The following is a 25,788-nucleotide window of genomic DNA, read 5'->3' on the forward strand; positions in this document are numbered from 1 at the left end:
GGGACGAAAGCTCCTACAGGCCGACGTCTGTGCAGAGGTCAGCGATCCCGTCTCACCCGCGCTCGTCTCACTGCGCCATCCGAGGCCCTCTTCTCGGGCTTCAGGCGCCGCAGGTTCCGAGCTGTGTCACTCTCACGTCCACCCGAGCGGACAATCAGATTCCTGTAGAGCGGATGTTATATTTTCCATCGCTGTCTGGTTTTGAAAATGAAAGGTGACAAAGGCCTCTATCTCACACGTGGCACAACGCGCCGGCGGGTCCGACGGTGATGTCTGCGCCAGTTTCAGACTGACGCGTTTGTCATTTTCACGTCCAGGGACGAAGGTGTTTCACAACTCACTGCACTTCGAGAAGAGATTCCAAAGTTTCCATCAGTGCCATATAAGTCAGAGTGAATGCTGTGAAGATGTGTACGAAAGACAATAACGCAGCATAAAATACAGTTGCAGAAAGCGGTCCAGAATACTTCACATTCACGTTGAATTTCCAGCGCTGCAGGAAACCGCAAACGGAATTAGCGGTGCGCCACCATAAAGTGTCCCCTGTCGGGGGCTCAGTTGGTTCAGGCTTGCAACTTTACCACCAGATGCAAGAAAAGTACAAAAATGACACACTGCGGCTTTAAAGATATTTCATGAAAAAAAATGAAGAGATTTCTTTCAGGAGCTGTCTGCTTATTAATGTTAATGGTTTTCGTGTTAGTTACGTCTTGTTATCTGCGTGAGGAGGACATTTATGCGCTGCTCTGGGTTTCGGACACAGCTACCACATTACAGTCAAACTTCACAGACATGTGTATGGGCACAACACCACATCTGAAGGCAGAGCACACGCTTCCCGTGCCTCCCGGCTCCTAGTTTATGCAGCTTCCCATGATCAAAGACCTCGGTGTGGATGGCGAGGATGGAGACAGGGAGGAAGGGATGCAGGGGACCAACAGATGGAGAGACGGGAGTGAGCTTGAATTAGGCACACCATTCGATTTTTGAATTGCGGCTGGTGGATGCATGAGAATTTAATTTGTTTACTGAACGAGAACGCTGGGTAAAAGGATTCATATTCGTACGACTATGACGAGGAGGGGCGCTGCACATAGACATCACTGAGAGATGCCACAGAACCTGTACTGTTCTATGTGTACTATTGCTTCAGTTTTTTACTAGTGGATGGATTGCCATGGGATTTTTTCTACCGTTGTGTCAGCTTTGGTGATCCCTCAACTTTTATCAGCACAATTGATTGATTGACGACCACATGTCTGCGTTGTCAAGAGGCTGCCATGTCTCACACAGGACTTAAGTCGGTCCGAATGTGTGATCTGCCGACATTAGCCGTTAGCAACTGTGCTCCAGCTTCCCCAAGGGAATCCAAAATGGAGCGGTTGGCTGTCCGCAGACTGCCGCTCTGGCACGCCAGAGGGACTTGGCACAAAATTGAACCTTTTGCCATTTTGAATTTCTATTCACAACGAATGAACGCCCGCTAATCAATTGGTTGCCTCGAAGCAGGAGTAACAAATTCATTAAATTATTGTTCCAGATAAATAAAAATAAGTGCACTGCCAATAAAATGTGCCTTATCACCCTCAGGGAATAGGAATATGTTGTGTGTGCAGTAGAAACACAAATTGTGAGCTTGGGGAGGTGGGCTCTATTGTATCTTGGTAGGAGGGAAAGTGTTCTGTTTGATCCCGCCACATAAAATCAACTTTGCGTGCAGGACAATAGCAAAAGTGTCAAGAGAGCCAGTGCGGTGCCGCCAGCCGGAGACTTGCCAACGAAGTGCCGGTATTTTATCCTTAAAAAGCAATTATAGCAGTTTGATGTACCTTGGTGACAAATGTCTCCCCCTCATTGGTGCTGAAGGGCCCGAGAGGGAGCGCGGGCTCAATTATCACAGTGTACAATGAGACGGAGAAGGGAGAGGGAACTCATTGGGGATGGAGAGTAGGGGGCGAGGGGATGAGTAACGAGGGGCACGGACATCCTGAGCATTAATATTTTCTACCCTCAGCCTCCATTTGTCTTTCTCACTCCCTTTTTTCCTCAAAGTCTAATGACATGGACATGTGAGGGGGGAAAAGGTGTGTTTGTGTGTGTGTGTGGGGGGGGGGGGGGGGGGGTTAATGCATGTATGCCTCCTATGGTGGGCCATTATTTCTACATTAGTTGGAGAAAAGCAGTGAGACTCTGTAATGGCCTTCTCACCGAGCTGAACGGGCAGATTATTTTCAAGGTTGTTCTCTGTCCACATGGGGATATTTTTGAATAACACAACTGTGGCGTGATTTGTACAATATGATGCCCTCCAGCGGTTTCCCCGGAGGCGTTGGTGGAAAGACCACATGTGGAAAGAAAAACATGCCCAGGCACAGGTCACACGCACCGCGGGTGTTTCTAACACAGCTACCGCTTGCGAACTAATCCGCCACGCATCATCGCTGCACTTGCGAGACGAGGAGGTGCAATAGGTGCGAGATGAGTAGGCACACCAGGGATAATAAGTGTTTTAGTCTCTAACTCGTGGACGCTTTGAGTTACTTTTTCATTTTGCGGAAATGTATTTTAATGGGTAAAGAGTTGGCGAGGTCGATGATTGGACCTTGAGTAGGCGTGCTGGTGAGTGGGAGAATTGTATGTCAGCACAAATGTACTTGGTAACTCAACTGGACCGTCATCCGGTGAATGTAACCCCACTTCACAATCTCTGGATTCATATTTGAGGCAACGCAACATGTGCCGAAATGCTAAAAGCTCACACAGAGCGGTACCATATAATGCCTTACAATGTTTTCAATAAAAAAATGAAGCTTAAGAACTAAAAAAGAGAGCGAATATTGGGCTAAAATTCAACAAGTGCATTAGGATCGGAAATGCCATTTTAGCTAGAGTATGATTAAAAAACAGTTTTCAGATATATTCAGTGGGATCATGTTGGAGGTTTCTTCCTGTTAAAAGAGTTTTATCCTCTCCACTGTCTCCACCACTCATTGTGGGAACTGTTGGGTTCCTTTAAAATATTGCAAGGTCTCGACCGTACTGTGTAAAGTGCCGTGAGATCATGTAAATTGGGATTTGGCGCTTTAAAAGTACAACTGGATTAAATTTGACATTGAAACCATTTGGCAAATGAATCTGAACTTTATTGCCCGCCATCTGAAGCTATGATTAGTCCTCGTTCCCACTCTCACCTCTGGTCAATAACCCCAATTATGTTTTCGCACAGAGCTGCAGTCAGCTGCTGTTATAATGAGGCCCGATTACCACTGAAACGTAAAAATTAGTTCACGCTGGGTCCACGCTGAAGGGCAAAGAAACAAACAAAGGCCCCTTCATTTACATGAAGATCAGGCCAGGTGAATAAATGAATTGATTCCATTAGACGGTTAAGATGTTAAGCCTTTGGCCTGATGGTAAACTTAATTAGCACTAATTGCCCCAGAGGGGGGCGTGCAGGGGGTTGTGCACCTCGCAGCAGCTGACTCCAGTGTGGACAGAGAGAGGGGGGAAAAAAGCACACACTCTCACACAGAGAAGTCAGAAACAGAGGCTCCTTTTCTCCCCCTGACCTCCAGAGGGTTCATTTGCTACAGGCTGCAGGAGGGGCGTCGGTGCAGGGTTAGACGTGTCCACTGGCCCGCGCACTTCAGAGTGCCGACGACTCTCAAACAAAAGGCCGGTGCCCTGCCTCGGTTTCCTCCCATGCTGTGGCATTTAGCCAGTGCCGCTCCCCTCTGAACCCTTAACTGTGTGCATCCGGAGACGGATTTAAAATGGCTACGCCGGCGCTTGTTATTGACATGCAACATTTTGTGTCCTTGACTAGCGTCATAATTGTGCATCAACATGGACTTCAGGCCTATTCGTGAAATGCAGCAATTACTTGGGAATGGCACAAAGTAAACACCGTCACATAGAGGAAAGGGGAGAGAGAAAAAACAACAACATAGAGGCTGGCTTCATGTCTTTGCCAGACAATTTAAAGGTTCAAAAGCAGACACATCCCTTAGTTGATGAAAGGAAATCCCCCTCAAACAAACAAGTCCAAAATAGTTGCAAAACAATCACACACTATCCATTGGCCGCACATGATGCCCAGTAGCTATATTATAGTTACCCCCCTTAATTAACAAACATATCTCTTCTAATGATTCAGTCTACATTTTTTGTTAGAAATATGAATCTGCATTAGATTATGTTTGCCTCTGGCATTAAATGGCTAAATAAATATGCCCTGGCATCTGCCAATCATCTGGAGCAATCCTGAATCGGCTTTAAAGGGTTATGACTTCTTCTGCAAAACGCTGGATTTGAAAATGCCAGCAGCACGGGGAAGGAATGGGGAGGTGCCGGCGAAAAGGACTGTGGCCCATGACGCTGCGCTATATTCTGTAAACCGCAGAAATGACACTGTTCAATCAAATGTCTTTCGCTGCGACAGCGTAAGCCAAGATTTGGGCAGAAAATCCCCAAAAGAATTTTGCCTTTGTAGTCGAAGCTTTCATCTCCTGTAACTCGCAGATGAATGACAAGAAAGTTACGTTTCGAAACCTGACAGAGAGGCAGGAGCTGTAAGTAGACGTCAGGAAACTAAAGTCAACAGATTACAGAGAGTGAAAAGGTCAGATGAGGCTTTAACTGTATGTAAATGACGTCCATGAGCCGTTTCAAAGACAACTTATGTGTATATCAGCTGTCTTTTGCTAGTTTCGGTCATATTCTTGTTTAGCACCCATGTGCCGTGATTGGTTTCCAGACTAAGTGCGACCCATTTGCTCATGCACTTTGGACCATGTGCACTGGTTGTTCAAATGATGTGCTGTTACTAAAATCTCTGAAAACGTCAGGTCACGTTAACGGTGGAATCGGTTTATGGCGACGAAGAGACGTGACACTTTATCCGTAGGCCCTTCAGGAACGGAAATCCAGAGCACCCGAAAGGAAGTAGTTTCAGTCGCTTCTTTTTTTACTTTTGTCCCCGAATCGAGCACAGATGTGAGCCACACAATGAAGTAGACCTCTTTTACGAGGACAAGGTCAAGTCAAGGTCAAGTGACTCAAGTCCCAGCTCTGCCAGTGACGAATGCCCGGATTTAATTTGACGTGGCATCGTACCCTTCTACAACTCTTTGTCCCTTTCTGCTGCGTCTCAACTGCAGACATTTGCCTCCATTGCTGGAACAAGACGGATGTTGGGCTGTTGCCCCGCTAATAAAACTCCAATTGCTTCTGGGAAAGGAAATTTAACTGAGGAATCATGTTCATTAGCGCATACAGGGAGACGAGCTGTTTGTGAAACAAATGCAGCTGATTAGACAGCGGAGAGGAATGGGGCGACAGAGACGGGACAAAGTGAAAGAGGAGGGGGAGGGAAGGATGGAGGCGAGCGAAGAAACAGAAACGGAGGGGAAGAAACAGAAACGGAGGGAGACAAATAAATGGCAGGAGAACTAATGCAGCATAAAAAGCCAATTTCCTAAACCTCTGAAACCCCCCTCCTGGGTGGAAACAATTATTGTGTACGGGGAGACAGTTGTGATTAAACAAGCGGACGCCTCGACAGTGGAGATACACTCTGGAGAGGACGGGCTGACAGAGAGCGGTGTCTGCTGCAGAATATGATCGTGTGCCGCCGCCGATCAGCGCCCGCGGCGAGAGACACACAACCCACGCTCGCAGACGCCAAGACAGACGTCCAGACTGAACTTTGCGTGACTCCGCCTCTTATTGACGATCGCGGCTCCTCGGTGAAATCAAACTGACGTTAATTGTATTTATCTCGGAGCTATGAAAGTCGGCGTGGAATAGCTCACGCTAAAAACTGATTTCAAGAATGGGACGAGAGCTCGAACGAAATTACGCCGGATGGTGTCAGCGTGCCGAGCCGCTCGCTGAGCCGCATCATCAGATGATCAGATATGATCAGATATGACCGCGTTCCCAGAAATCATGAGCTGCTGCGCCGATGATGTAAAGAAGTGAAGAAATCTGTGCGAGGCTGAGAGGACAATGGTCGACAACATACTGCGGCGTCCAACTGATGGGGAGGGGGGAGGGACCTTGGATTGGCATTTCGTAAATAATGTTTGCCCGAATTGCCTCACTCTTTGAAAAGTGCTGCTGTGAAATTGATACACTTCTCCAAGGGGAATCATAAGCACATAATAAAACCATGAAGGAATTTGAAATGGCAATGGATTCTTTTTCCACAATAAAACTTTTTAGAAACCTACCTTTCACCCTGACTTCAGACATGTGGTCTGTCGTGTTCACGGTGGATAATCTCAGCAAATGTTCCATAGATGTAAACTATGCTGTCACGTTAACCATTAGCGAGTCTCCCTATAAGCCCGAGAAGAGCGTCTGGCAATCTTCTTTTTTTTTTCCCGTAGTGTCAGTTTACTGTTTAACACTTTGCATTCGGTCTTGTTGTGCATTTAAAAATAATGATTTTATTCATGTCTAAACCAAAGATAACCTGGATTAGCATCAGTAGTCAACCCTTTTTCTTCTGTGTGCACAGAAACACATCATAATGACATCTGGGACCTTGTACTTTAGCAACAGCATTGCTTGTGGCCAGAAGCAGGTCGATGACACCAGTTGCTATGATACACATCCTTTTTTTCTTTTCTTTTCTTCTTCTGGCCGCGCTCTTTCTCGCTGGTCTTCCCTGCTCTTCCGCGACCTATGGACAGATTTCCGTCTCTATCTTGGTCCAGCTCCAAATGTTCCGGTCGGTCTCGGGTGAAGCCCGCTGTGGCCTCACTCACCCAGACATGAAATGACAAGACAAGTGTGGAGGATGGTGGAAGACGTGAGCAGATGCTGGCATCTCAGTTATGTAAACCGCAGTTATTGAGGAACAGCAGTGGGGGGGGGGGGCAGGGAGCGCAGGAATCGCAGCCTTTGGCTCTGGATTCATTATTGCTGGAATCAAAAGATTCAGAGGAAGGAGCGTGGCGCTGTCCCTGGAATCTCCACTTTACGAAATATAACTTCCCTTTCCGCCATGTCACCCGCCCCAAACCCCATCTCCACCAACCCCCCCCCCCCCCCTCCTTCTGTGAAGATGACAGGCACCAAGACTTCACAAGGCCACCGCAAACTGGGTCAGTAACAAACGGAGCCAGAGAAGAGCCAGAGGAGGACGAGGGCAGCGAGCAGCTCGTCGCTAATCTATCACATGTCATTTGTTTAAATGGACGCTGCCTCCCTCCCTCCCTCCCTCTCTCTCTCTCTCTCTCTTGAGCAGTGAGTAGGTGGACAGGCATTAGGGCTGGACTCAAAGCCCGGTCTTCATCTTCTGCAGACTAAGCGTCACGCCACGGCTCCCTCTGCTGTCTGTGAAGGCAACGCCACTTGCGCTTCGAACAAAGTCAGCACTTGCATTTGGACTTTTTCTTCTTCGGTAAAATAAGACAATCTACAGATTAGCCACTGCACATTAGCCCATAGGCAGTTTAGGGGTCATTGTCCTCTGTCTATTGTTATGCACTAACTTCATAATCATACGTATTTTGTTTGACAGGAACCACTTTGTGTGTTTCTCTACCTGGGGGTGCGTTAAGTTTGAATGACTTTCACAAGAATAGAAACGCACACAAAATGTGCCGAGGAGGGAGTAGTACCTCATCAGCCCTGCGGTGCCTGCAGTCCGTCATTCAGCCTGCATGCAGACCAACCCACCCCCATGAAGTGGTAAGGACATGGGGCAAAACAACTGTAACGCTGCTGTCTGCCATTCACATATGACTAATGTAGCGTGAGATTCCCTGAGTCCGATGCGTTCGCTCCGAAAAGAAAATGTCCCAGAACAATTTGTGGCGTCTGGAGCAGCAGGAGGCAGGACGTGATGTTTTCCTCCTGTATTCTCACATGGGCTCGCTTGAAACAGTGTCACCAGGGGGCCGCCCCACTGGAAAGCTTCGGGAGAATGTCCGGACTTCAGTTCATGTCCGAAAGCAGCTTTAAAAAGCTCATCAGAGCTTGTTAACGCTAAATCCACTCTATTCAGAATTGTGTGTCCAGTAACGTCATCCTTTTAGCAGCTCTTTGAGTGGTGTTGCAGTGCAGCTCTGCAGCACTTGAAGTGTGAACATGTCGACTAAACCGTCTCCTGTCTCATCTGTCATTCGGCAGCTGGACCGCAAGGCAGTGAATGTATCTGCTGTGCACGATGGTCGGCATGAATCCATCCGTTTGCAGCCGCAAGTCTTTCTGAAACACTTCTGCCTTCCCTGAATAATTCCATTTCAAGAACTCACGCTAATTTGACTCCTCTACATTTCAAACACTGGATCCTTCTCTTTTTTTCTCTTCCAAGCCAGAATCCCACTGTGCTGCATTTATTCAGTACCTGATTATATCGGATGGATCTGTCACCTTCGGTGCACCCGCACATCCCTGTTGCGTTTTTTTTAAGTCTGCGAGAATTAAAACAAAAACAAAAAAAAAGAAGAAAGGTCAAACCTGCGCGAGGAGGCAGGACGCGTTGTCCTGATTAATGCAGAAGGCGCCCACGCAGTTTAATGAACGTCCCGAGCCGCACTTTTAAATGTGCGAGTGAAGAGGCTGCGTGGGAGTGTTCCGATGTTCACCGTTGTCTGTCTGCCTGCTCAGTGCAGTGGAGTCCACCGTGCACGCCGGCAACTCACATCTCAACTCGCTCACCTCGGAGGACGTCACCCCTCACGGAGCCGCGGCGACCTTTGCTCCTTCAGTACTGTCTTTTAAAGGTCACGACTTCAAATATCTGGACCGCATGAGGTCGCACGAGAGGCCAATGGCCCCACATGCGGAGCCTCTCTGAGGTCACAGGAAAACGACCGTTGTTGCTGCTTTCGTAGCAAAGATTTACATTGTAAGACACTTTTGAGAACTCGCAGCAAGGTCAAGCAATAACAATAGCTTTTAGTTCATGCAGGGACCAGTCTGCCATAACCTTTGACTCCTATTAGCCTCTTGTGCTTGTTCAGGGGTTCATGAGAGGACACAGGGCCGTGGCGATGTCGTTCCCCAGCAGTTTTTCGGAACTGTTTTTTTCAATCCTCCGAAATAGAGGTTACTTTAACTGCAAGTGGATCTCAGGTCACTTCCTCCACCTCCGGCTGTCTGCAGAAATAAAGTCACAATCCAACACTCGGCACATGGTACGTCGCCTCAGTGCGATGAGTCGTCACAACGAAGCAAAGATTCTCTCCAAGTGCTGCTGTTTTACACATTTTTTCTTTTTTTTTCCATCATGCCAACTTATTTTGGCTCCATCGTTTTCCAACAAATGCCACCGCTTTTTACGAAGCATGTTTCATGGTGAACTTTGATTTCCACCTACTTGTTTTTAACTGTTTGCTCCATCTCCTGTTGCAGGAGACATTGGAGGCAATTTTTTGGGGATAAAATCTGAGTCACAGCAACACTTTGTGTTCACTGGCAGCGTCACGGAGGACGACATCGGCTGCGATTGGAGGAAGTGACAAAATGCCGAATGATGTCATAACATAACGAGTCAGGAAAAGTTTTCAGGGAGTGAAAACACATATATTGGGTATATTGAGTATTAAGGTGTTCTGTATTCCAGCCGGACAGACTATTACAATATTAATCCATAACCAGAGGGACTTGTCTCACAGTCCCGGCCGACTCTGGACTCTGGCAGCCGAGCTCGGCCATTGAACACAACTCCACACCACTGCTCTCGAGTCCGCTCACGTCGAGCCCGCCAGCAGATGCTCGGAACGCCGAACCACTATTGGCTCATGGCACATTGGGTATGGCTGAGGCGTCAATGGCTTCCTGAAAACATTAAGGCCTTTTCTGCTGCTCAGACGGCCCCTTTGTGCCGCGAAGAAAGGGAATGAGGAAGGATTTAAAAGGAGGGAGGAAGAGGAGGGCAAGAGAATGACACATCCACGGAGGAAGAGCTGGTGCTCGCATAATGCTCACCGGCAGACGTATAGTCTCTGAGCCAGAAAGCTTTCTGGAGGGACGTTGGGCTTCATTTGCACCAGGCGTCGTGGGTTCTATTCACACCCAGGAAGAGAAAATCACATCTTTAACCTCATCTGACCCAGAACTAATAGTTTTTTTGACACAGAGAATAGATGCCATCGAGGATGCGTTGGGGCTAAAAAAAATCCAAAAAGAAATCAACTTGTCTTTCCCTGTGCACACGCAGCCGTAGAATAAGAGCTTGTTCCTGCTGTGACCTAAAATCCCATTTCATTGCCGCACAGCTTTGGCAACAACTTAATCTTTTCTAAACTCAGACATATTGGGACTCTATTCAACAAAGACACAGCGCTCCAGAACTGATGGCTTGTGATTTAACTGACGAATCGTGACCCGGTTCCAGAATAGAGCTGCAGAACACCTCTGCACGCCGACGGGCTGCTGATGCTCTCTTTGATTGATCATTTATGAGTTCAGCATTCAAAATCTGTGCAGTTATGAGATTTGGGGGGATTTTGTTGTTGTTTTTTTAATGATCGTGACTCTGAATTACCTGAAAGAGTTGTTAGGTTGCCTGCCAAACTGGGAGAGATGTACCTCAGTTGCTGTAACCCCATCCTGCCAAAATCCAGACATGTTGGCGCCGAGCTCTCCGATATTTCCTCCAAGTCATCAATCACCCGTTTGCTTGAAACACACTTAACCAGATTTTACACCGAGGAGAACAAATAGAGGACAGTAAAGTTTAGTGTTTTTTCTTTTTGCGATCAGCCCATTAACTTCATGCTGAGCTCAAAATGAGAGTCTGTGTTTTTCTAATTTTGCGAACGCAGTTAATCAAGTCGCTTATTATCTCGGGTTTCATTTCGGCAAAGTGCTTTGAATCATCTCCGTCCTGTTTGTTTCTATTCAATCATGCACATGTAAAAGCTTCCCTTTTTTTTCATCCCTATTTCTTAATTAGCGGCTGCAACCAGCGTCGAAAGTGTTTCTCAGAAATTATTATGTAATCCTAAATCATAGCCGATAGAGTCGCTGTTGATAGTTTGCATGAGCGAATTGGCAGCACAAGGCAGCTGGGGACTCTGCTCACAAGGCTCCCAGTGCTTCACCCCATCTAGAATATGACCAGCGCTAATAACTAGATACCCATATACATTGGTTTTCAGCTGGGGAAAATGTGTTTCACGTGTTTAGTTACTCTTTAAGCTATAGGCCTTGTCAGAACTGTAATATCCTAAACAAACCGGCGTTTAAGCGAAGCAACAGGATCTCAGTTGCTTGGAAATCTGAACCTGCTGCATTTTGTAGTCACGTTGTTTCCTGATTCTTGCCAATTACAAGAGACATTACAGTAATGTAAATGTGAGCACCTTAGAGTGTGTGCGGCGGTTTCCGTGTCTCTCAAACCCTGAGGATAATTAATGGGAGAGGAAAGTGGGGAAAGAAACAGATCTCCACGTATTCTTTTTTAGACTTTGCCTTCCCCAGAAATGTTGTGTAACTTGAGCTCATTAGGCCTTGAACTTGTATTTAATTGACACCATGGGAGAAGTTTACAGAGGAAATGTATCTTTGGTTACTTTTCTGAAACGCTCCAACTTGACACTTTATTTCTTTTATTTTCTTTTTTTTCCCGGAAATCAAATGCAATATAATCAAATCTTTCCAGCATCACTTTTTTCACTTACATATGGAAGAAAAAGAGAGATTAGCGAAGGAGGGAAGGAAGTCTCTGGATACTTACTCAGATAGAAACAAAGAAAGAAAACAACACGGGCACAGCGAGCCCCAGGAGGCCTGGCTCTTTGATTCTTTCTCTGAGGTTGAGTAAACAAAGAGTTATTGAAATGGCATAATTCACAAACCACACATTATACAAAGGCACACACGGATTCGCAGAGAGAGACGTGCTCGCCTCGGAGTTCTGCGACGGGCACCTGGCGGAAGGATTATTGTGATTCTCCATCCATCTGAACGTTTCTGTACCACCTGGCGTCGATCCAAATGGCTCAGTGACGCCACTGAGGTGTCCGTGGCTCTGCCCGAGGGAGAACACACACACACACACACACACACACACACACACACACACACACACACACACACTCCTTGTTTTTCTTGCCTGGCAGAGGAGTAACCGTTCAACGATTCAGGGCTTTCACCTCTACTCTGATAAAGGTTATCTCAGCAATTTAGCGCCGGCATATCATATTATGGCGAGATTTATGAGGCGGAAATCAAATTTTGCCTTCAGTGACTCTGAGGAGAGGGAGGATGAAAGAACTGCACAGTGATGATACGACGGAAACTGTGTGTGTGTGTGTGTGTGTGTGTGTGTGTGTGTGTGTGTGTGTGTTCGGGCATGCAGGCAAGTGTGTATGTGATGTGTGCATGTCTGCTTTTCTATACAATACCTGCACTCCTGCCACAGTGGAAAGTGCTTTCTACAAAATGTGCCTCATAGCACAGCGGGCTCATATACAACACATGAAAGTTTGTTCAATGTGCCGTTTTTAGTCGGGCAGCTTGATCGACACGTTGAATGCTGCTAGTAGGAACCACCACTCCGGCTCAGCGTGCTTTTCTGAGAATGCAGCATGAAAGTCCACAGACGGCATTCACAAAGTAGAGCTAATAACCTGTGGAGTGCGAGCAGTGAAACCTCCTCGGAAAAGAACAGGAAACACATTACTACCAGGGCAGCCTGCGACGCACACCATCACATCACACCTCCTGTGTTTGTCTGATGCATTATCACATTATTATATTCACAGTTTACCCTACTCCCCGGGGAGCGGAGGAAATACGCCATCGCAAGGCTCGCTCTGCCAAAAAGGTTGCCATGACAATTAGATTTCACTCCCCCCCCCCCTTTAGTTTCAGTATGTTCAGCTCTACTTCTTCTTTGAAATATTGGTATTGTAACAGTTTTGCTTCAGGAAATAATTTAATCTATTGCTGTATTTTTTTTTGTTTCCCAGAATTCTAGAGAAAGCGTGCGGCCTTTTTCACTTCCAAAGTGGTCGCTGGGAAACTCGGTTTCCCGCGGCCAATCGGTTGTGCGATGGGGCTCTCGCACTGTTGGGGACTCAAATGTACTTTTAGCCAAGCTGGGGGAGCATTTTTACATAACGCTGAGCTCACACTGTCTGAAGTACTGCGAGGACAATATGTAACACACTGGCTCCGTCTCGGCTGCTTCGTACGTGCAGTCTGTGCTGTTGACTCTTGGTCCCGTCACACACATCAGCTTCCCAAACATCAGTGCACAGACGTTCCAGGTGTGAGCTTCCTTTTAAAGTGGGTTCACTCCTACGCCTTTAACCCACCAGTCCAGTGGCTCTTATTGTGATAGATGACTAGAAGCAGTGTGACACACACACACACACACACACACACACACAGTCTAGACTCATTTAACATGTCCCAACAGTGACCCCTGCTGGACGGCCACGTCCCTGACGTCTGACGCCACGTGCGGATGTGTTCGGCTTCCTGCCGCTCTCTGCACCTCCCACAGCGATCACACCTCCATCCCTCTTCTTCACCTCACCTAAAGAGAGAGAGAGAGAGAGAGAGAGAGAGAGACAAAGGGCTTAAGTTAAATCCTGTCGGGAGGCTTTGGCCCCGACAGCTCAGAGTCACTGGGTGAAGGATCGACTGGCGTATTTCAGTGTGGGAGTGAGCATCTGCGCGGCCCGTGCTGGGTTTTATTCCTACTCTTGGCAGTTAGTCTGCTCTCTTCTCCTGCACAGCTGGTCCTGTTGAGTCCGTTCCCATTTGCTTTATTCATTTGAGGGAAAATATCCTTCGTCCTGAGCTGTGTTTGGATAATTGCAATATGTCTCTCCCTCCCCCCTGCAAACAAAGATTGCATCTCGTTCTTGGCCTACGTCGTCAACTGACACATATCTTCATGGACGTAATAAAAGAACGAATGCCCTTGAGGTTTCCACTTCCTCCTCCTCCTCCTCCTCGCTCATGCTAATCAGTGACATTTCTTGCGGAAGGCATTCTTTTTATACACTCCAGTTTTGAAGAGGATGTTTGAAACCAGATGTATTTTTTTGGTGGGGGGGGGAGTTCTTTTGCTGACCTCTGGTCCACATGCAGCTTAATGAGCTCAAATCCATATCGCTGTCGACAGTGCGAGAAGTGAGTGAGGTCAGAGGGACCAAGTAATCGATGGGAGAGAAATGAGGCGCGTCAGCTAATCAATGTATGTGTGCTCTCTGGGTTTTTTTCTTAAAACCACAACAAGACTTTTTTTCAAACAGGATGGCAGAACTTTTAAGGGGCTTTATCAGGACATTGCTGTATATGGTTTAGAGTGTCTATTGCGCAGGGGGTCTGCGCCTACTTCCATCTTTTCCTTTTCTTTAATTCTTTAGTTAGCTCCATCCATTCATACTTTGAGTCTCCATTGAACTCCATGAGTTCACTGAGTGGCTACTTTGTCACTTTGAAATACAAGCAGATGGTCTGAAGAAAATATTCGAGAAATAATTATAGAGTGGAAACCCCCCGCCTCGATAACCGGCCCACTTTTTTTTTTGCTAATTCGTGACAGGGAAGTCAAACCAGACTGCCTCTTAAAAGAAAAACCTGTTAAAAGTAAATGTTGTTTGAAGTAATTTAATGTAGTATAGTCCCCAGCAGATTGAGTTTTAATTAATAATGAGATCATATTGAAATGTACTGCAGCCCAATTAATTCACTATTGGATGTATTTTTAATTCAAACTTAAAATGCACAGAAATGAATGTGCTGGTTGAGATGGACATTTCCAGGTTCAGGTTCTCACCACACCAGACAAAAGCGGCGGCTCGCCCGAGCACCGCTCAGCACCCATGTCACGACCCGTAGCGCCGACGGCAACTAATCTGTGATTCCCCCTTTTTCTCCTCTCCCATCCTGCACCGGCGAGCCACGCCATGAGCCTCGGCTACGAGGCCGCAGCACATGTATTGCACGTGTTTTCTGCGCTGAAATGAAAAGGGGCGAGGTGGCGGGGACGTCAGAAGGAGTGGGAACAGAGTCTGTATTCAAAAGCTGTGAACTCCATTGGGTCGCGCTGTTCATATTAGCATATAGAGTGGAGTACAGCATAAGACAAGGGGGCGGGTGTGTCTATGTATGGAAGGGAGAGGTTGTTGTGGGAAGGCACCATTTCACACTTCATTGATTGAGTGCTCAAGAGTTACACGTGGTATTTAGTGCTGAATTAAATGGGCGATGTCCTCAAATCTGACGAACCCGTTTTTTTCTTAGATTCTCTTGGACGTGAAGTTGTAACAGAATCCATATTATGTGGCTTGTTTCTCTACAAATACAACACCCTCTCTATCTGAACCGCTCAGACTTTGTTCTGTGCCAATAGTCATTATAAAATCAACTGGTCAGCTCCGACTTCACACTCAAGCACTTCAGACAATCGATAGCCAAAGAAATGTTAAATTAGGGCAAAACGCAAGTAGGAGTTACACGATACACCACACAGTCCTGTGTCATGACCACGCTGCAGGCCAGTTTTTGTCACGCCAAAGAAGAAGAATCGACTCCCTTTTCAGAGTTCGTTGAAGCGGCTTTGGTTAAATGTGGGGTGAGGTCCAACGTCGGATTGACAAAGTGCTGGTTTGCGGCCTTGCACTGTCAATGTGAGTGGTTGCCAGCCTTTTTGGCTTGTGATGAAGTTATGCCCCTTTGTCACTCGTTAACAGCTGTGGGAAATGCCTTAGTATCCGTATAAGTGGGCGTTGTGCTTTAATACGCATAATTCAAGGTTTTAAATCACATAAACATTTATAGATTTATTGACGTCAAACCACCTCTCATGTGTCTGGGACACAGCTCACAGCTTTCACAGCTGTTGGTTAGTAAATCCCTTAGCATCCTTATCGGCGAGCATTTTGCATTAATATGCATATTTCAAGGTTTTCTTTCTCAATAGCTCACTCACTTATTACACATATCTGCATAATAATGTAGGAGTAAAGCACTAAACCTAACGGCCGTGATGGCCCATTCACCAGGAGCATATCACAGCAACACTGCAGCCTGTGTGCCAGCGAAGGAGATCAGGCGATGGACTTGGACACTGTCCTATTACAAGGCTATTTGGAACACTTTGCAGGGTCTGCTTCACAATCCACAGCCACACTTCATCTCCCACACTCGCAGAGGTTTCGGTTTCAATCAAATTGTCTTTTCTTTTTTTCCATGTGTAAAGGTCTTTCTGCGGGGCTCAGCGGGAGAGAGATCCACCGTTCAGATATTCCAGGAGAAGGGAAGAAAGACCTTCGCTTGAGGCTCCGGAGGAAAACTCTTTGTAGGTCGGGCCATCATTTAATACTCAGTTTTCGAACCTTGCCGGCTCCGTCGCGGACGGACATTAATCATGCTTGATTCAGCAGCCTGAGAGACGGCCGGGCGAGTGTGCGTGATGGATGTCGAGGCCTCCAACTCTACTGGAATACTAGCTTAATTTAACTAAGTGGTCTTTTATTATTGTCAAGGTGGATCAACAAATTCTCTCAGGGACAAGATAGGTGACACAATATTAGTGTCTGTCACCGGGATATTAATTTAGAGGGCACTTGAGTGTGCCGGAAATTTATTAATCTTCACTTTTCTTGTGCCGGAGCATGGTAATCAAACTTTCCAGTGTTTATCAAGTGAATACAAATGCTAAAGGTTAATTTAATGGTTTTGAGTTATTTTTAACGTTGGGTGGAGCAGGATACAGCCTATAAAGGGCCTTAGTGTTTGACTTCCACACTTGATTGCACCATTGATTGCTCCCTTAAGAAAACACTTGATTGGTACACGTGTGCCTTGAGTACGGAGGGAAATGAGAGCTGTCTGTCCACTCGACGGCCTGAAAGAAAAGCTCAGGTGTTTACATAATCAGCAAAGTTGGTGGTGAAATAAGAGGAAAATTGGTCATCAGCCGAAAACTTCCCCCTTCACCCGCACTCATGCACGGCTGCGTAGCTCGTCAGCACAAGTGCGTCTACGGAGGACGCTCTTCCCCGATTTGTTGCCGTTGATTCACAGCACCGCAGATGTGAGAGACGAAGACTCAAACATCCACAAGTGTCTGGAGAGGAGACGGAGGAGAATATCAGGGAACATCGTGTCCTCCTGGCAGATAATACTCTTTATTATTGTCTTCAGTTCAGCCGTAACTGTGGGACTTCTCGCACTTGAGCTGCTTTCAAATATCACAATTATGACAGATGGAATATTTAAAGGCTTCACCAGTTGCTCCTGTATCGCTAAGTTGGCCCTTATCCAGAAAGACTTTTCCCTTCCTTGATGACGTTTTCAAATTTGGTTTATTCTGATACTGGGCAGATATTTTGCTGGAATCTGTCGTGGGAGTGAAACACAGATAAGCAGAGTAATTATAAGGATTTGTTTGGCCTTGATTTTTAAATCAGTTGAAGTGTCAAGTGGCTATTGATTTTAACCTGCAGTGTTAGAGAAAGTCCACAGGGGGTCGCTGCTTCACAATTAATAACAACAGCTGACCTGAACAGTGTGTAGTGTGTTGGTTTACTTTTCACTGTAAATCTGTAACAGCTTGGAACAAAACCTCAAATTGTTCAGAGGGAGCAAAGTTTCCAGTGATGCTCAGTGACCTTTGACCTTGCACTAAAACTTTCCACTTTGTGTTCACTTTATTTCATATTTTTGTCTAATTTGTGACACCTTTCGTCCCCAGATCTTCAATAAAACTCAACTATTATATGAAACTAATTCATTGTAATAATATTCCACTACAAGTGAAAGACCAAAAAGTATTAATTATGCAAAATAACAAAATTGTATTATATCATATTTTAATATGATTCTTATTGTAGATAAATTAACATTTTAATATTGTATTTGATTAGGGTGGAACCTTGCAGTACTTTATAGGATAGATTGATGTAGTGTCAAGCAGGTACAACTGTCCGGCAAAAGTATGTGGAGAATTGTGTTGTTGCAGAAATATAATATTATATATTGTTTTAAGTGAATCACTCTACACCTTTGTAAATGTACAACAACAGATATTAAAATGTGGCTAACATTTCAGCCGGGCCCTGCTGCAGGATCATTGATCCGCTGGGTGTGAATGGCCGCTCCCCGGCAGCCAATGAGGGCGCACCGGATGCGAGATATCCGCTGCAACAACAAGCGCTCTGTCCCCCCCCCCCCCCCCCCCCCCCCCCCTCACTTCAGCCCTGACGCCATTTACAGCCCAAATCTTCACCTCCTCTCCGGAAAGAGCAGGAAAAAAAAACAGTCACACTTTCAGAAGAAGTACTTGCGACCTCTCAGAGCTTTGCGGATCCCCCCCCCCCAAAAAAAAAAAAAAAAAATTGGGGACATATTGCTTCGCCTTTACTTCGTCTTCTTCTCCATTTTTGTTGCAGGAACAAAACAAAAAAAGTGGAGCCAGGCGAAGTTGGCAGTGCGGCGGAGGCTCGTCGACTCCAATGCCTCGTGCTCTTGCGCATAGAGAATAAATAACGTTTGCGTCTTTGCGCCGCGTCTGAACGCAACAATGCGCTGCGCCTGGAAACTTTCTCGATGGAGTTTACCGACGGCTTCCCCGACTGAGCTGCTCGTGTGAGGAATACTCTCTCTCTCTCTCTCCCTCTCTCCAACTGGATTAATTTCACCGACACGGGGACTAACGCGTCGGGAGCACGGTGAGTGGAAACAACGCGCGTCTCCAACGAGTGCTGTTTGTCCTTTTAGACACTTTCTGTGAAATGAACTAGTATATTTTTTGGTGAGATTAGTGGCACATGTCCCTCTTTCCTACGCACCCTGAAGCTAACACGCGTGCACTGTTGTGGTTTGAACTCCAAAGGGCTGATCTTTGGCCACTTTTGGCCACTTTTACGCGTCGTCTCCGTGGTCAGGTTTAAGGTAGAACACGTCGTGGAGACAGGTGTTTGTTTTTATTTGTCGCCTGTGCCTCTTCAAGGGGCTGTACCTTTGTTACTTTGTAACTTACTGTTCATCACACTGCTGTTTGGCGTCAGGTTTATTAGGAAGTAGTCGGGTCCCAGTTTGCACATGCCCTTACCCAAATCTACTGAGTCCCTCTGACTGCATGCACAAGAAAGCTATTCACCTGTATCAGAATTGGGTTTGGCCCCTAGGTATTGTGTAGAAATCCTTTAAAGGTGTTGAATCTAGGAGCCACAGGAGTTGGCTGTTGACAACAACAGAGCAACTGGACTCAGTTGTTGATACTTGGAAGACTTTCAAGGATCTACAACCGAGTCCAGTTGCCCCCTGATTCAACGCCCTTTGGGACATCTTGAGCCGGACGAATGAGAATCTGCACGGACAAACTGTGTGGCCTTCCGGCTTTACACCTTGTTTTCCTCCTCTTATCATGAACATGTCATTTTTTCAAGAGGTACCACCATCCCTTTGCTCCGGTTTACCTCCACCAGGCCACCCACTGTGGCCGACACGGCTGCAGCAAACACACACACACACACACACACACACACACACACACACAGTTATCTATTATAGGTGTTACATTTTTGAGTGTACCCTCGCAAGCCCTTCATTTTGGATCCTAAAGGACCCAGATGCATGTCTCTCAGAGAGCAGCCGCCGCCACCACCAACACCCAGCTCCACCCTCGAGGGCATCACTCACACTTTACACGGCCCCTTTCATGCTCCCAGACTTTTATCTTGTCACTCATCTTCTTTTCAAGAGCGCCACAATGTAAATGTGTCACAATGGGCAAGGTTGCCGCGGGCCATTTGTCATGCGGCAAACAAAAGGCCTTCCTGTATTGTCATTGAAAGGGGAGGGGGAGAGAAGGGGGGGGCGGCGGTGGGACACACACACACACCCCCAAAAAGAAGGTATTTGAAAGCTAATTAGCGCAAAGGGAAGAAGAATTAAGGCCCGCCGCTGACGGTTTCTTTACTTTGCTGTGATATGTTGATGAAAACAAGGCTGTGCATTTGAATATGTTGGATTAATGCGGAGTGACAGTGCAAAATGCTAATCCGTTCTGTCTGCATACACTGAATCAGTGAGATGATAACTGAGGAGGGGCTGCGAGCTGCTGCAGACGAGGGGTTGGAATAAATTGTTAAAGGGCCAGACAATTTAGAAATGTACACTAAGTACTCAGACCTTAAACCAGGAGGCCGTCCAGTGTTGAACCGTGAAGACATTCAGTTCCCTCCTCTTAGCTGTGAAATTCATCTTCCCACGTCTGTGACCCGTATCAGTGTTCAGTAAAGCTACCCTGCTTCCTTCACATTGTCTGCTGTTGTCACACCAGCTGTCAAAAACCCGATAATATTCACTTTACTATGACGTTTGACAAAGAAAAAGCATGAAAATATGAGAACAAATCTTTTGGCAGCCAAACCAATAAACGATATAGTTGCGTTCCGCAAAAATATTAGTTCTTAAAGATCAAATCAAGGATTTGGGACTTGCAGCAGCTTTGATCAAACACATTTATCTTCAAAAAGTGACCCCGAAGGCCCGACCACCCCTCACTACCCGCTTCACCTGGTTAATCAAGCGCACCCGTCTCTGTGCCCAGCAGTGTGATGCGTTTTTAAGCCTTATTTCCATAGTGGCGCTTGTACAGTTATCAGTTATGATTTGCATGGCATCATTTGCTTTTGGCACGTCGTGGACAAGATATAAACTCTCCGTTGCTTTTGCAGGACTTCAGATGTGTCCCTTGCCAGCCAGAGAGGCCCTTCAGTCCCGAGATGGATTCCACAAGTCAGAACGACAGCGACGGGGGAGGAGGACACCACGGGCAGTCACAGTCGCCGACGAGCTCGCCGGGCACACCGCATGACGAAGGGAGACCGCAAACTCGCGACGTTCCCCCGGATCCCGGGCCAAACAACAGGCAGCCGCCCCAGGCTCCAGCAGTGCTATCTCTGGATCAGATTAGGATAACTGGGAGTTGTAATGAGTATACAGACGGGCCAACGGTGGCCCAGAGGTCTCCAGCCTCTCTGCAAAGGCAACAGAAGAACGACATGGCGCCGTTGGCTGGCTCAAGGACAAGCGTGCAGCAGGAGACTCGGGAAGAGAGGCCTAATAATCTCCACAACTCGCATTCATTGACTCAGCACGGTAACACAAACGCCTCCATCTCCTCCAGGGAGGAGGGCGCGTTGCGGTCCTCCAGCGCAGAGGAATCTCAGAGCAGCATCAGGACCAGCGTGGGGAGCACTTCTTCAGGCCAGAGGCTCGCCGGCGGCCCGGCGTACGGCGACCACATCGTCAGAACCCAGCCGAAAAGGGCGGAGCTGAATTTGGAGGAGTTGAAACCCCTGAACGCCGAGTCCAGGGCGGTGGTGGCCGTGCCGGGCAGCGGGAGCCGCAAAGATCCGGGCAAACACTCCAACAAGTGCGAGCGCTGCGGCCGGTGCCAGTGTTCGGAGTGCACTTGCCCGCGGGCGCTCCCCTCCTGCTGGACGTGCGGCCGGCGGTGCGTGTGCTCGGCGCAGAACGCGGTGGAGTACGGGACGTGCGTGTGCTGCGTCAAGGCGCTCTTCTACCACTGCTCCAGCGACGACGAGGACACGTGCGCCGACAAGCCCTTCTCGTGCACGCAGTCCCACTGCTGCGCCCGCTGGACCGCCGTGTCGCTCCTCGCCCTGCTCTTCCCCTGTCTCCTCTGCTACCTCCCGGCCAAAGGTTGTGTCGCTGTGTGCCAGAGCTGCTATGACCGAGTCACGCGACCCGGCTGTCGGTGCAAGAACACAAAACCGGACCACTGCGCCGACGCTGGCAAGCAAACGTAGACGAGGTGTTCCGCGTGTGTGTGTCGAAATGCAGAAGGATGGAGAGACGTTGGACCGATCGATGTTTTGTCCCCGTAGCTATTTGTTGAGGTTTGCTTCAGAAGCGAAGGATGCTGGTTGCGTTTGTTTTATTTTTGTGTTTTCCATCGCTCCCCCCGACCAGGTCTGTTCTGGAAGGCGCGTTCGCTGCCCCCTCAGCATTATGAGTTCCACTTGAACCAAATCGAGCGCTCCGCATGTTTAAAGGTATGAAGACATATTCAACTACTGTTTTGTCCCTGAAAAATAGTCATTTGGCCAGATATGGAGTTGTTGCTACGAGCGTCCAAATGACCAGCTCTTCCGTTTAACATTTAATACAATGTATATGCTAAGAACAGACGCCTGTTACTAACTGTATGTAAAGTAGTAATTCAAAGGGTTTGTACATTAGAAAATGAGTTTTATTTTTGTACATATAATAATACTTCAACTGTGAAACGTTTTCTGCCATACCAGAGGCACCTTGCTCAATTCACATTTATATAAACCAGTAAACTTCATTCATAATATTTGTATTATTTTTTTTTTTTTACATTCACTGGAATGTATATCAATCAATTTATATGTGATTTACAAAGGAAAAGTCTTATCCCTTCTACTTGTAAATTGTACAGTGACCTTTTATGGGGAGAAAAATATTTTCTAATTCCAACATTGCTTAGTGTAAAGTTAAAAAAGTATATATTTATTTGGAGGTTTATTATTTTATAATGAAAAATATTTATTTTGGGCATTGTTAAGTGTGTCACCTGTCTGTTTCTTTGGGGGGGAGACTGTTGTGTAGTCGCTGCAGACTGGAGGTGACCTGTAGGAGTGTCAACGCTGGATGAATAGTTCACTATGAATTAGAAGACGAAATATATTAACGTTTGAAATTAAACAACCTTGAAGTCTGGCAGATTGTTTTTTGTTGGTGTTGTTATTGTCTCTCTTTATTCCTCTTCTTTGGGTTCATCCACTCGGTTTGAGACATTTTCCATATTGGTGACGACAGACTCAATGTTTACCGAGATCAAACGAGGAAACAAAGACGTATTAATGTTCACCTCGGCCTTTCCTGACGCCCCATGCGTAGTTTTGCAAATATGCATTCCTGTACGCGTACTGTTGCACTCTTGGCTCCACGTTCGTTTCATGCACGTTCCTCGGGATCCTACAGGTTTTTTTTTCCATACCTTTTTTTTTTTGTATTAAATCAAAGGTCTGTTCAGGAATTCCTCCGTCTTGAACGTCCCTGCAGGCGAAACATAAGCCCCTGACACTTGTTGACAGCATACGGACGTGTTTGCGGCACAGTATGCATTCAGAGCCGTGATTGACGCGCCGAGGCCCAACCTGCGCACACTTGTTTGTTATTCACCCCCAGCCTTTTAATGACTGTGTGTGTGTGTGTGTGTGTGTGTGTGTGTGTGTGTGTGTGTGTGTGTGTGTGTGTGTGTGTGTGTGTGTGTGTGTGTGTGTGTGTGTGTGTGTGTGTGTGTGTGTGTGTGTGTGTGTGTGTGTGTGTGTGTGTGTGTGTGTGTGTGTGTGTGTGTGTGTGTGTGTGTGCTTGCTTGCTTTACATAATTATCAACTCTCACCTACAGCGGTGAGCTGAGGGGACGGTAACATAACGGGCAGGATCCCATTAGAGACACAGAAAGGCGAGAGTTGATCTGGTGTTTGGTCTTTATCTTTCCAGTCGCAGGCCTCCTCTCCCCCTGCTTTGTCTCAGCTGTGAATGAAGAGGGAAGGGGTGGGAGGAGGTGGGGGGCGTGTTAGGAAGAGGGACTGCAAAGGGTTAAAAGCATCACTTTGAATGACAAAGACCTAACAGTTTACCCCTGTATTCAGCCCGGCATGCATTCATCCTGTTTTCAATAGTCGGGGGGTTATTTTGGCTCCCCGACGCTCCTCTCAGCTACCTGCTCCTACTTGGTATTCCCATAGGGAGGTGGTGTTCTTGTTGGGGGGGGGGGGGGGGCAAGTCGAGTGGATGTGTTGGAGAAAGAAAAAAAAAAAAAGGTCTTATCTGTCGGTATATGAGGTTTAAAAGTAAAAGGGAGGCAACAAGAAAGTAGCAGATTAGAATCTCAGCTGTGAATGAAATGTTTAAAAAAAAAAAAAGTCACTTGGATTTTTTTTTTCTGAAAGCTTCTTCCTATACTACCACTTAGAATCAGTGCAGAAAATATTTAAATAAGAAAAAAAGCATAAAGGGATCCAAAAAAAAACGAGACGTAAGCGTGCAGAGACATTGTTTGTCCGCGCTGCAGTCCCAGTGATTTGGCAGCAGAGAGAAGCAAGAGGAGGAGGAGGAGGAGGAAGAGGAGGGGATGTGAATTGGGGGGGAGAGCGAGGGGGGGAGAAGGGCCCCAGAACAGCTCTCTTTGTTGGTTTTAGCCGCCGTGGCCCCTGCGGTTCATGGCGGCCGTGGGGCAGAGCGGCCTATTCACCCTGCTCACCAAGGCAGAATGCGGCACAGGAAGACAGGAAGGAAGCGAGGCTATTCTTCATGGACGCATTGTCTGTCTGTCTGACGGCCAGGCTTAAGCAATCAAACAGCTCTGTGAGGGGGAGGGCGGGGGAGAGATGCTGCCACCATGTGAAAACTGTTGCACACATAAAGATTATAGAGGAATAAGATGCGTCTTCGTGTTTGCTGCAAAAGGCGTTCGGACCCCCCTGTGCTTCAACCGTGATTGTGAGTTGTAAGTTGAGGAAGTACTGCAGAAATATCAAGGAAGGCAAAATACACACTTCAATGTGCAATATAAATTCTGCCAGTACAAATCCAGATGACGGTGAGATATCCTGAAGTAAATGTAAGTTAAATAATGTGTTACTTTATGTTTGAGGGAAGCTGAGGATGGTTTCAACTATACCGTCAGTTTTACTGTGTGCTGCATTCTTTGTTACATTAAATCAACACATTGTGTCAATTGCGAGGCTCAGAAATATAAAACGTGATTAAAAAAAACCTTTTAAAAACCTATAATCATGAATAATGAATTAGGGAAATATAATATCACTACAAGTAGATTGAAATAAATCAAAAAAAACTCTTTTTCTTTTTGTGATTCTGCACCAGTGACAAGTTGAAGAGATTTTTAGACCGACAATCAAACTTTTTTGTGGTAGATCATCTTCCTGTGAGCATCAGGACGTTGCCCCTGTGGTTTGTCACCTTCGACAGTGACGACAGCGTCAAAACTCTTCTTGCACTTCTACCCAACCTTCATTACTAAACTGAGAACTGAGAAGATGAATCTTTGTTTGTATTATGTCTGGAGGGCTACAAAGCAAAACCAAACCTTTTTAATAGGTGGAATTAAGATCCATCTTTTGATTTATTTTCTGATCAAGTGCCAGCCTGTTGCAGCAAAAGTGAGTTTAACGTGGCTGTGATGCAAATCCCCCCTCAAATCGTAGGTGCAAAAGAGAAAAGAAAAGAAAACCACCACACCTTCCTCTTCTCGAGCATTGAAAGCGCTTTCTCAGAAGCTGAACTGTTCTTTTTAATTTTTGGGGGGTTTTCCGATGTGGGCGGCTGACTGAGGGCGCACATCTCGAGCTCAAGGCCGAAGCGTGTGTATCCCCCACCTCACACACCTCACCTGAATGTGCGGTTTAACTTTCCATCCAGTTTGTCCTCAGCTACTCTCACACTTCACAGTGCATCCAGTCGAATCACATGAAGAAAAGAGTTTGGTTCAAGAGAATGAAACAGGTGAGATAAGACAAGATGAACCTTCATTGATCCTCTGTAGGGACACAGCAGCGCAGGGGAAATGTCAAATCAAATAAAGTAGAACAGAAACAGAATGTAAGGTCAATAAGATGACATTTTTTAAATCACAACTTTCGCCCTCATTGAAGTTTCACATTCACTTTTCATGGACGCGTTTACCTCCTCAGCTTTGGGAGCGTGTACGGCTTTATACAAGGTGAATTAGGGGATACGTAAAATAAAAAAAAAAGGTCTTATGCAACCCAGTTG

The 25,788-nt window shown here is 46.6% G+C and overlaps 1 protein-coding gene and 1 long non-coding RNA gene across 2 annotated transcripts in view; both read left to right on the forward strand.

Moving 5' to 3' along the window:
* Positions 1-17,603, forward strand: part of LOC124850873 — a 282,046-nt gene extending 264,443 nt beyond the window's left edge. Inside the window, exon 6 of the long non-coding RNA XR_007031952.1 lies at positions 16,184-17,603. This is a non-coding gene — a long non-coding RNA (uncharacterized LOC124850873). The remainder of the gene's footprint in view (positions 1-16,183) is intronic.
* A 582-nt stretch (positions 17,604-18,185) lies between these two features.
* On the forward strand, positions 18,186-22,704 carry spry2 (sprouty RTK signaling antagonist 2). Its single transcript, XM_035635924.2, has 2 exons — positions 18,186-18,656; positions 20,670-22,704. The coding sequence occupies exon 2, from the start codon at positions 20,718-20,720 to the stop codon at positions 21,765-21,767; it is 1,050 nt and encodes a 349-aa protein (XP_035491817.2). The 5' UTR covers positions 18,186-18,656; positions 20,670-20,717; the 3' UTR covers positions 21,768-22,704.
* Positions 22,705-25,788: the final 3,084 nt, after the last annotated feature.

Source organism: Scophthalmus maximus, chromosome 1 (genome assembly GCF_022379125.1).
Source record: "Scophthalmus maximus strain ysfricsl-2021 chromosome 1, ASM2237912v1, whole genome shotgun sequence".
Taxonomy (NCBI): Eukaryota; Metazoa; Chordata; class Actinopteri; order Pleuronectiformes; family Scophthalmidae; genus Scophthalmus; species Scophthalmus maximus.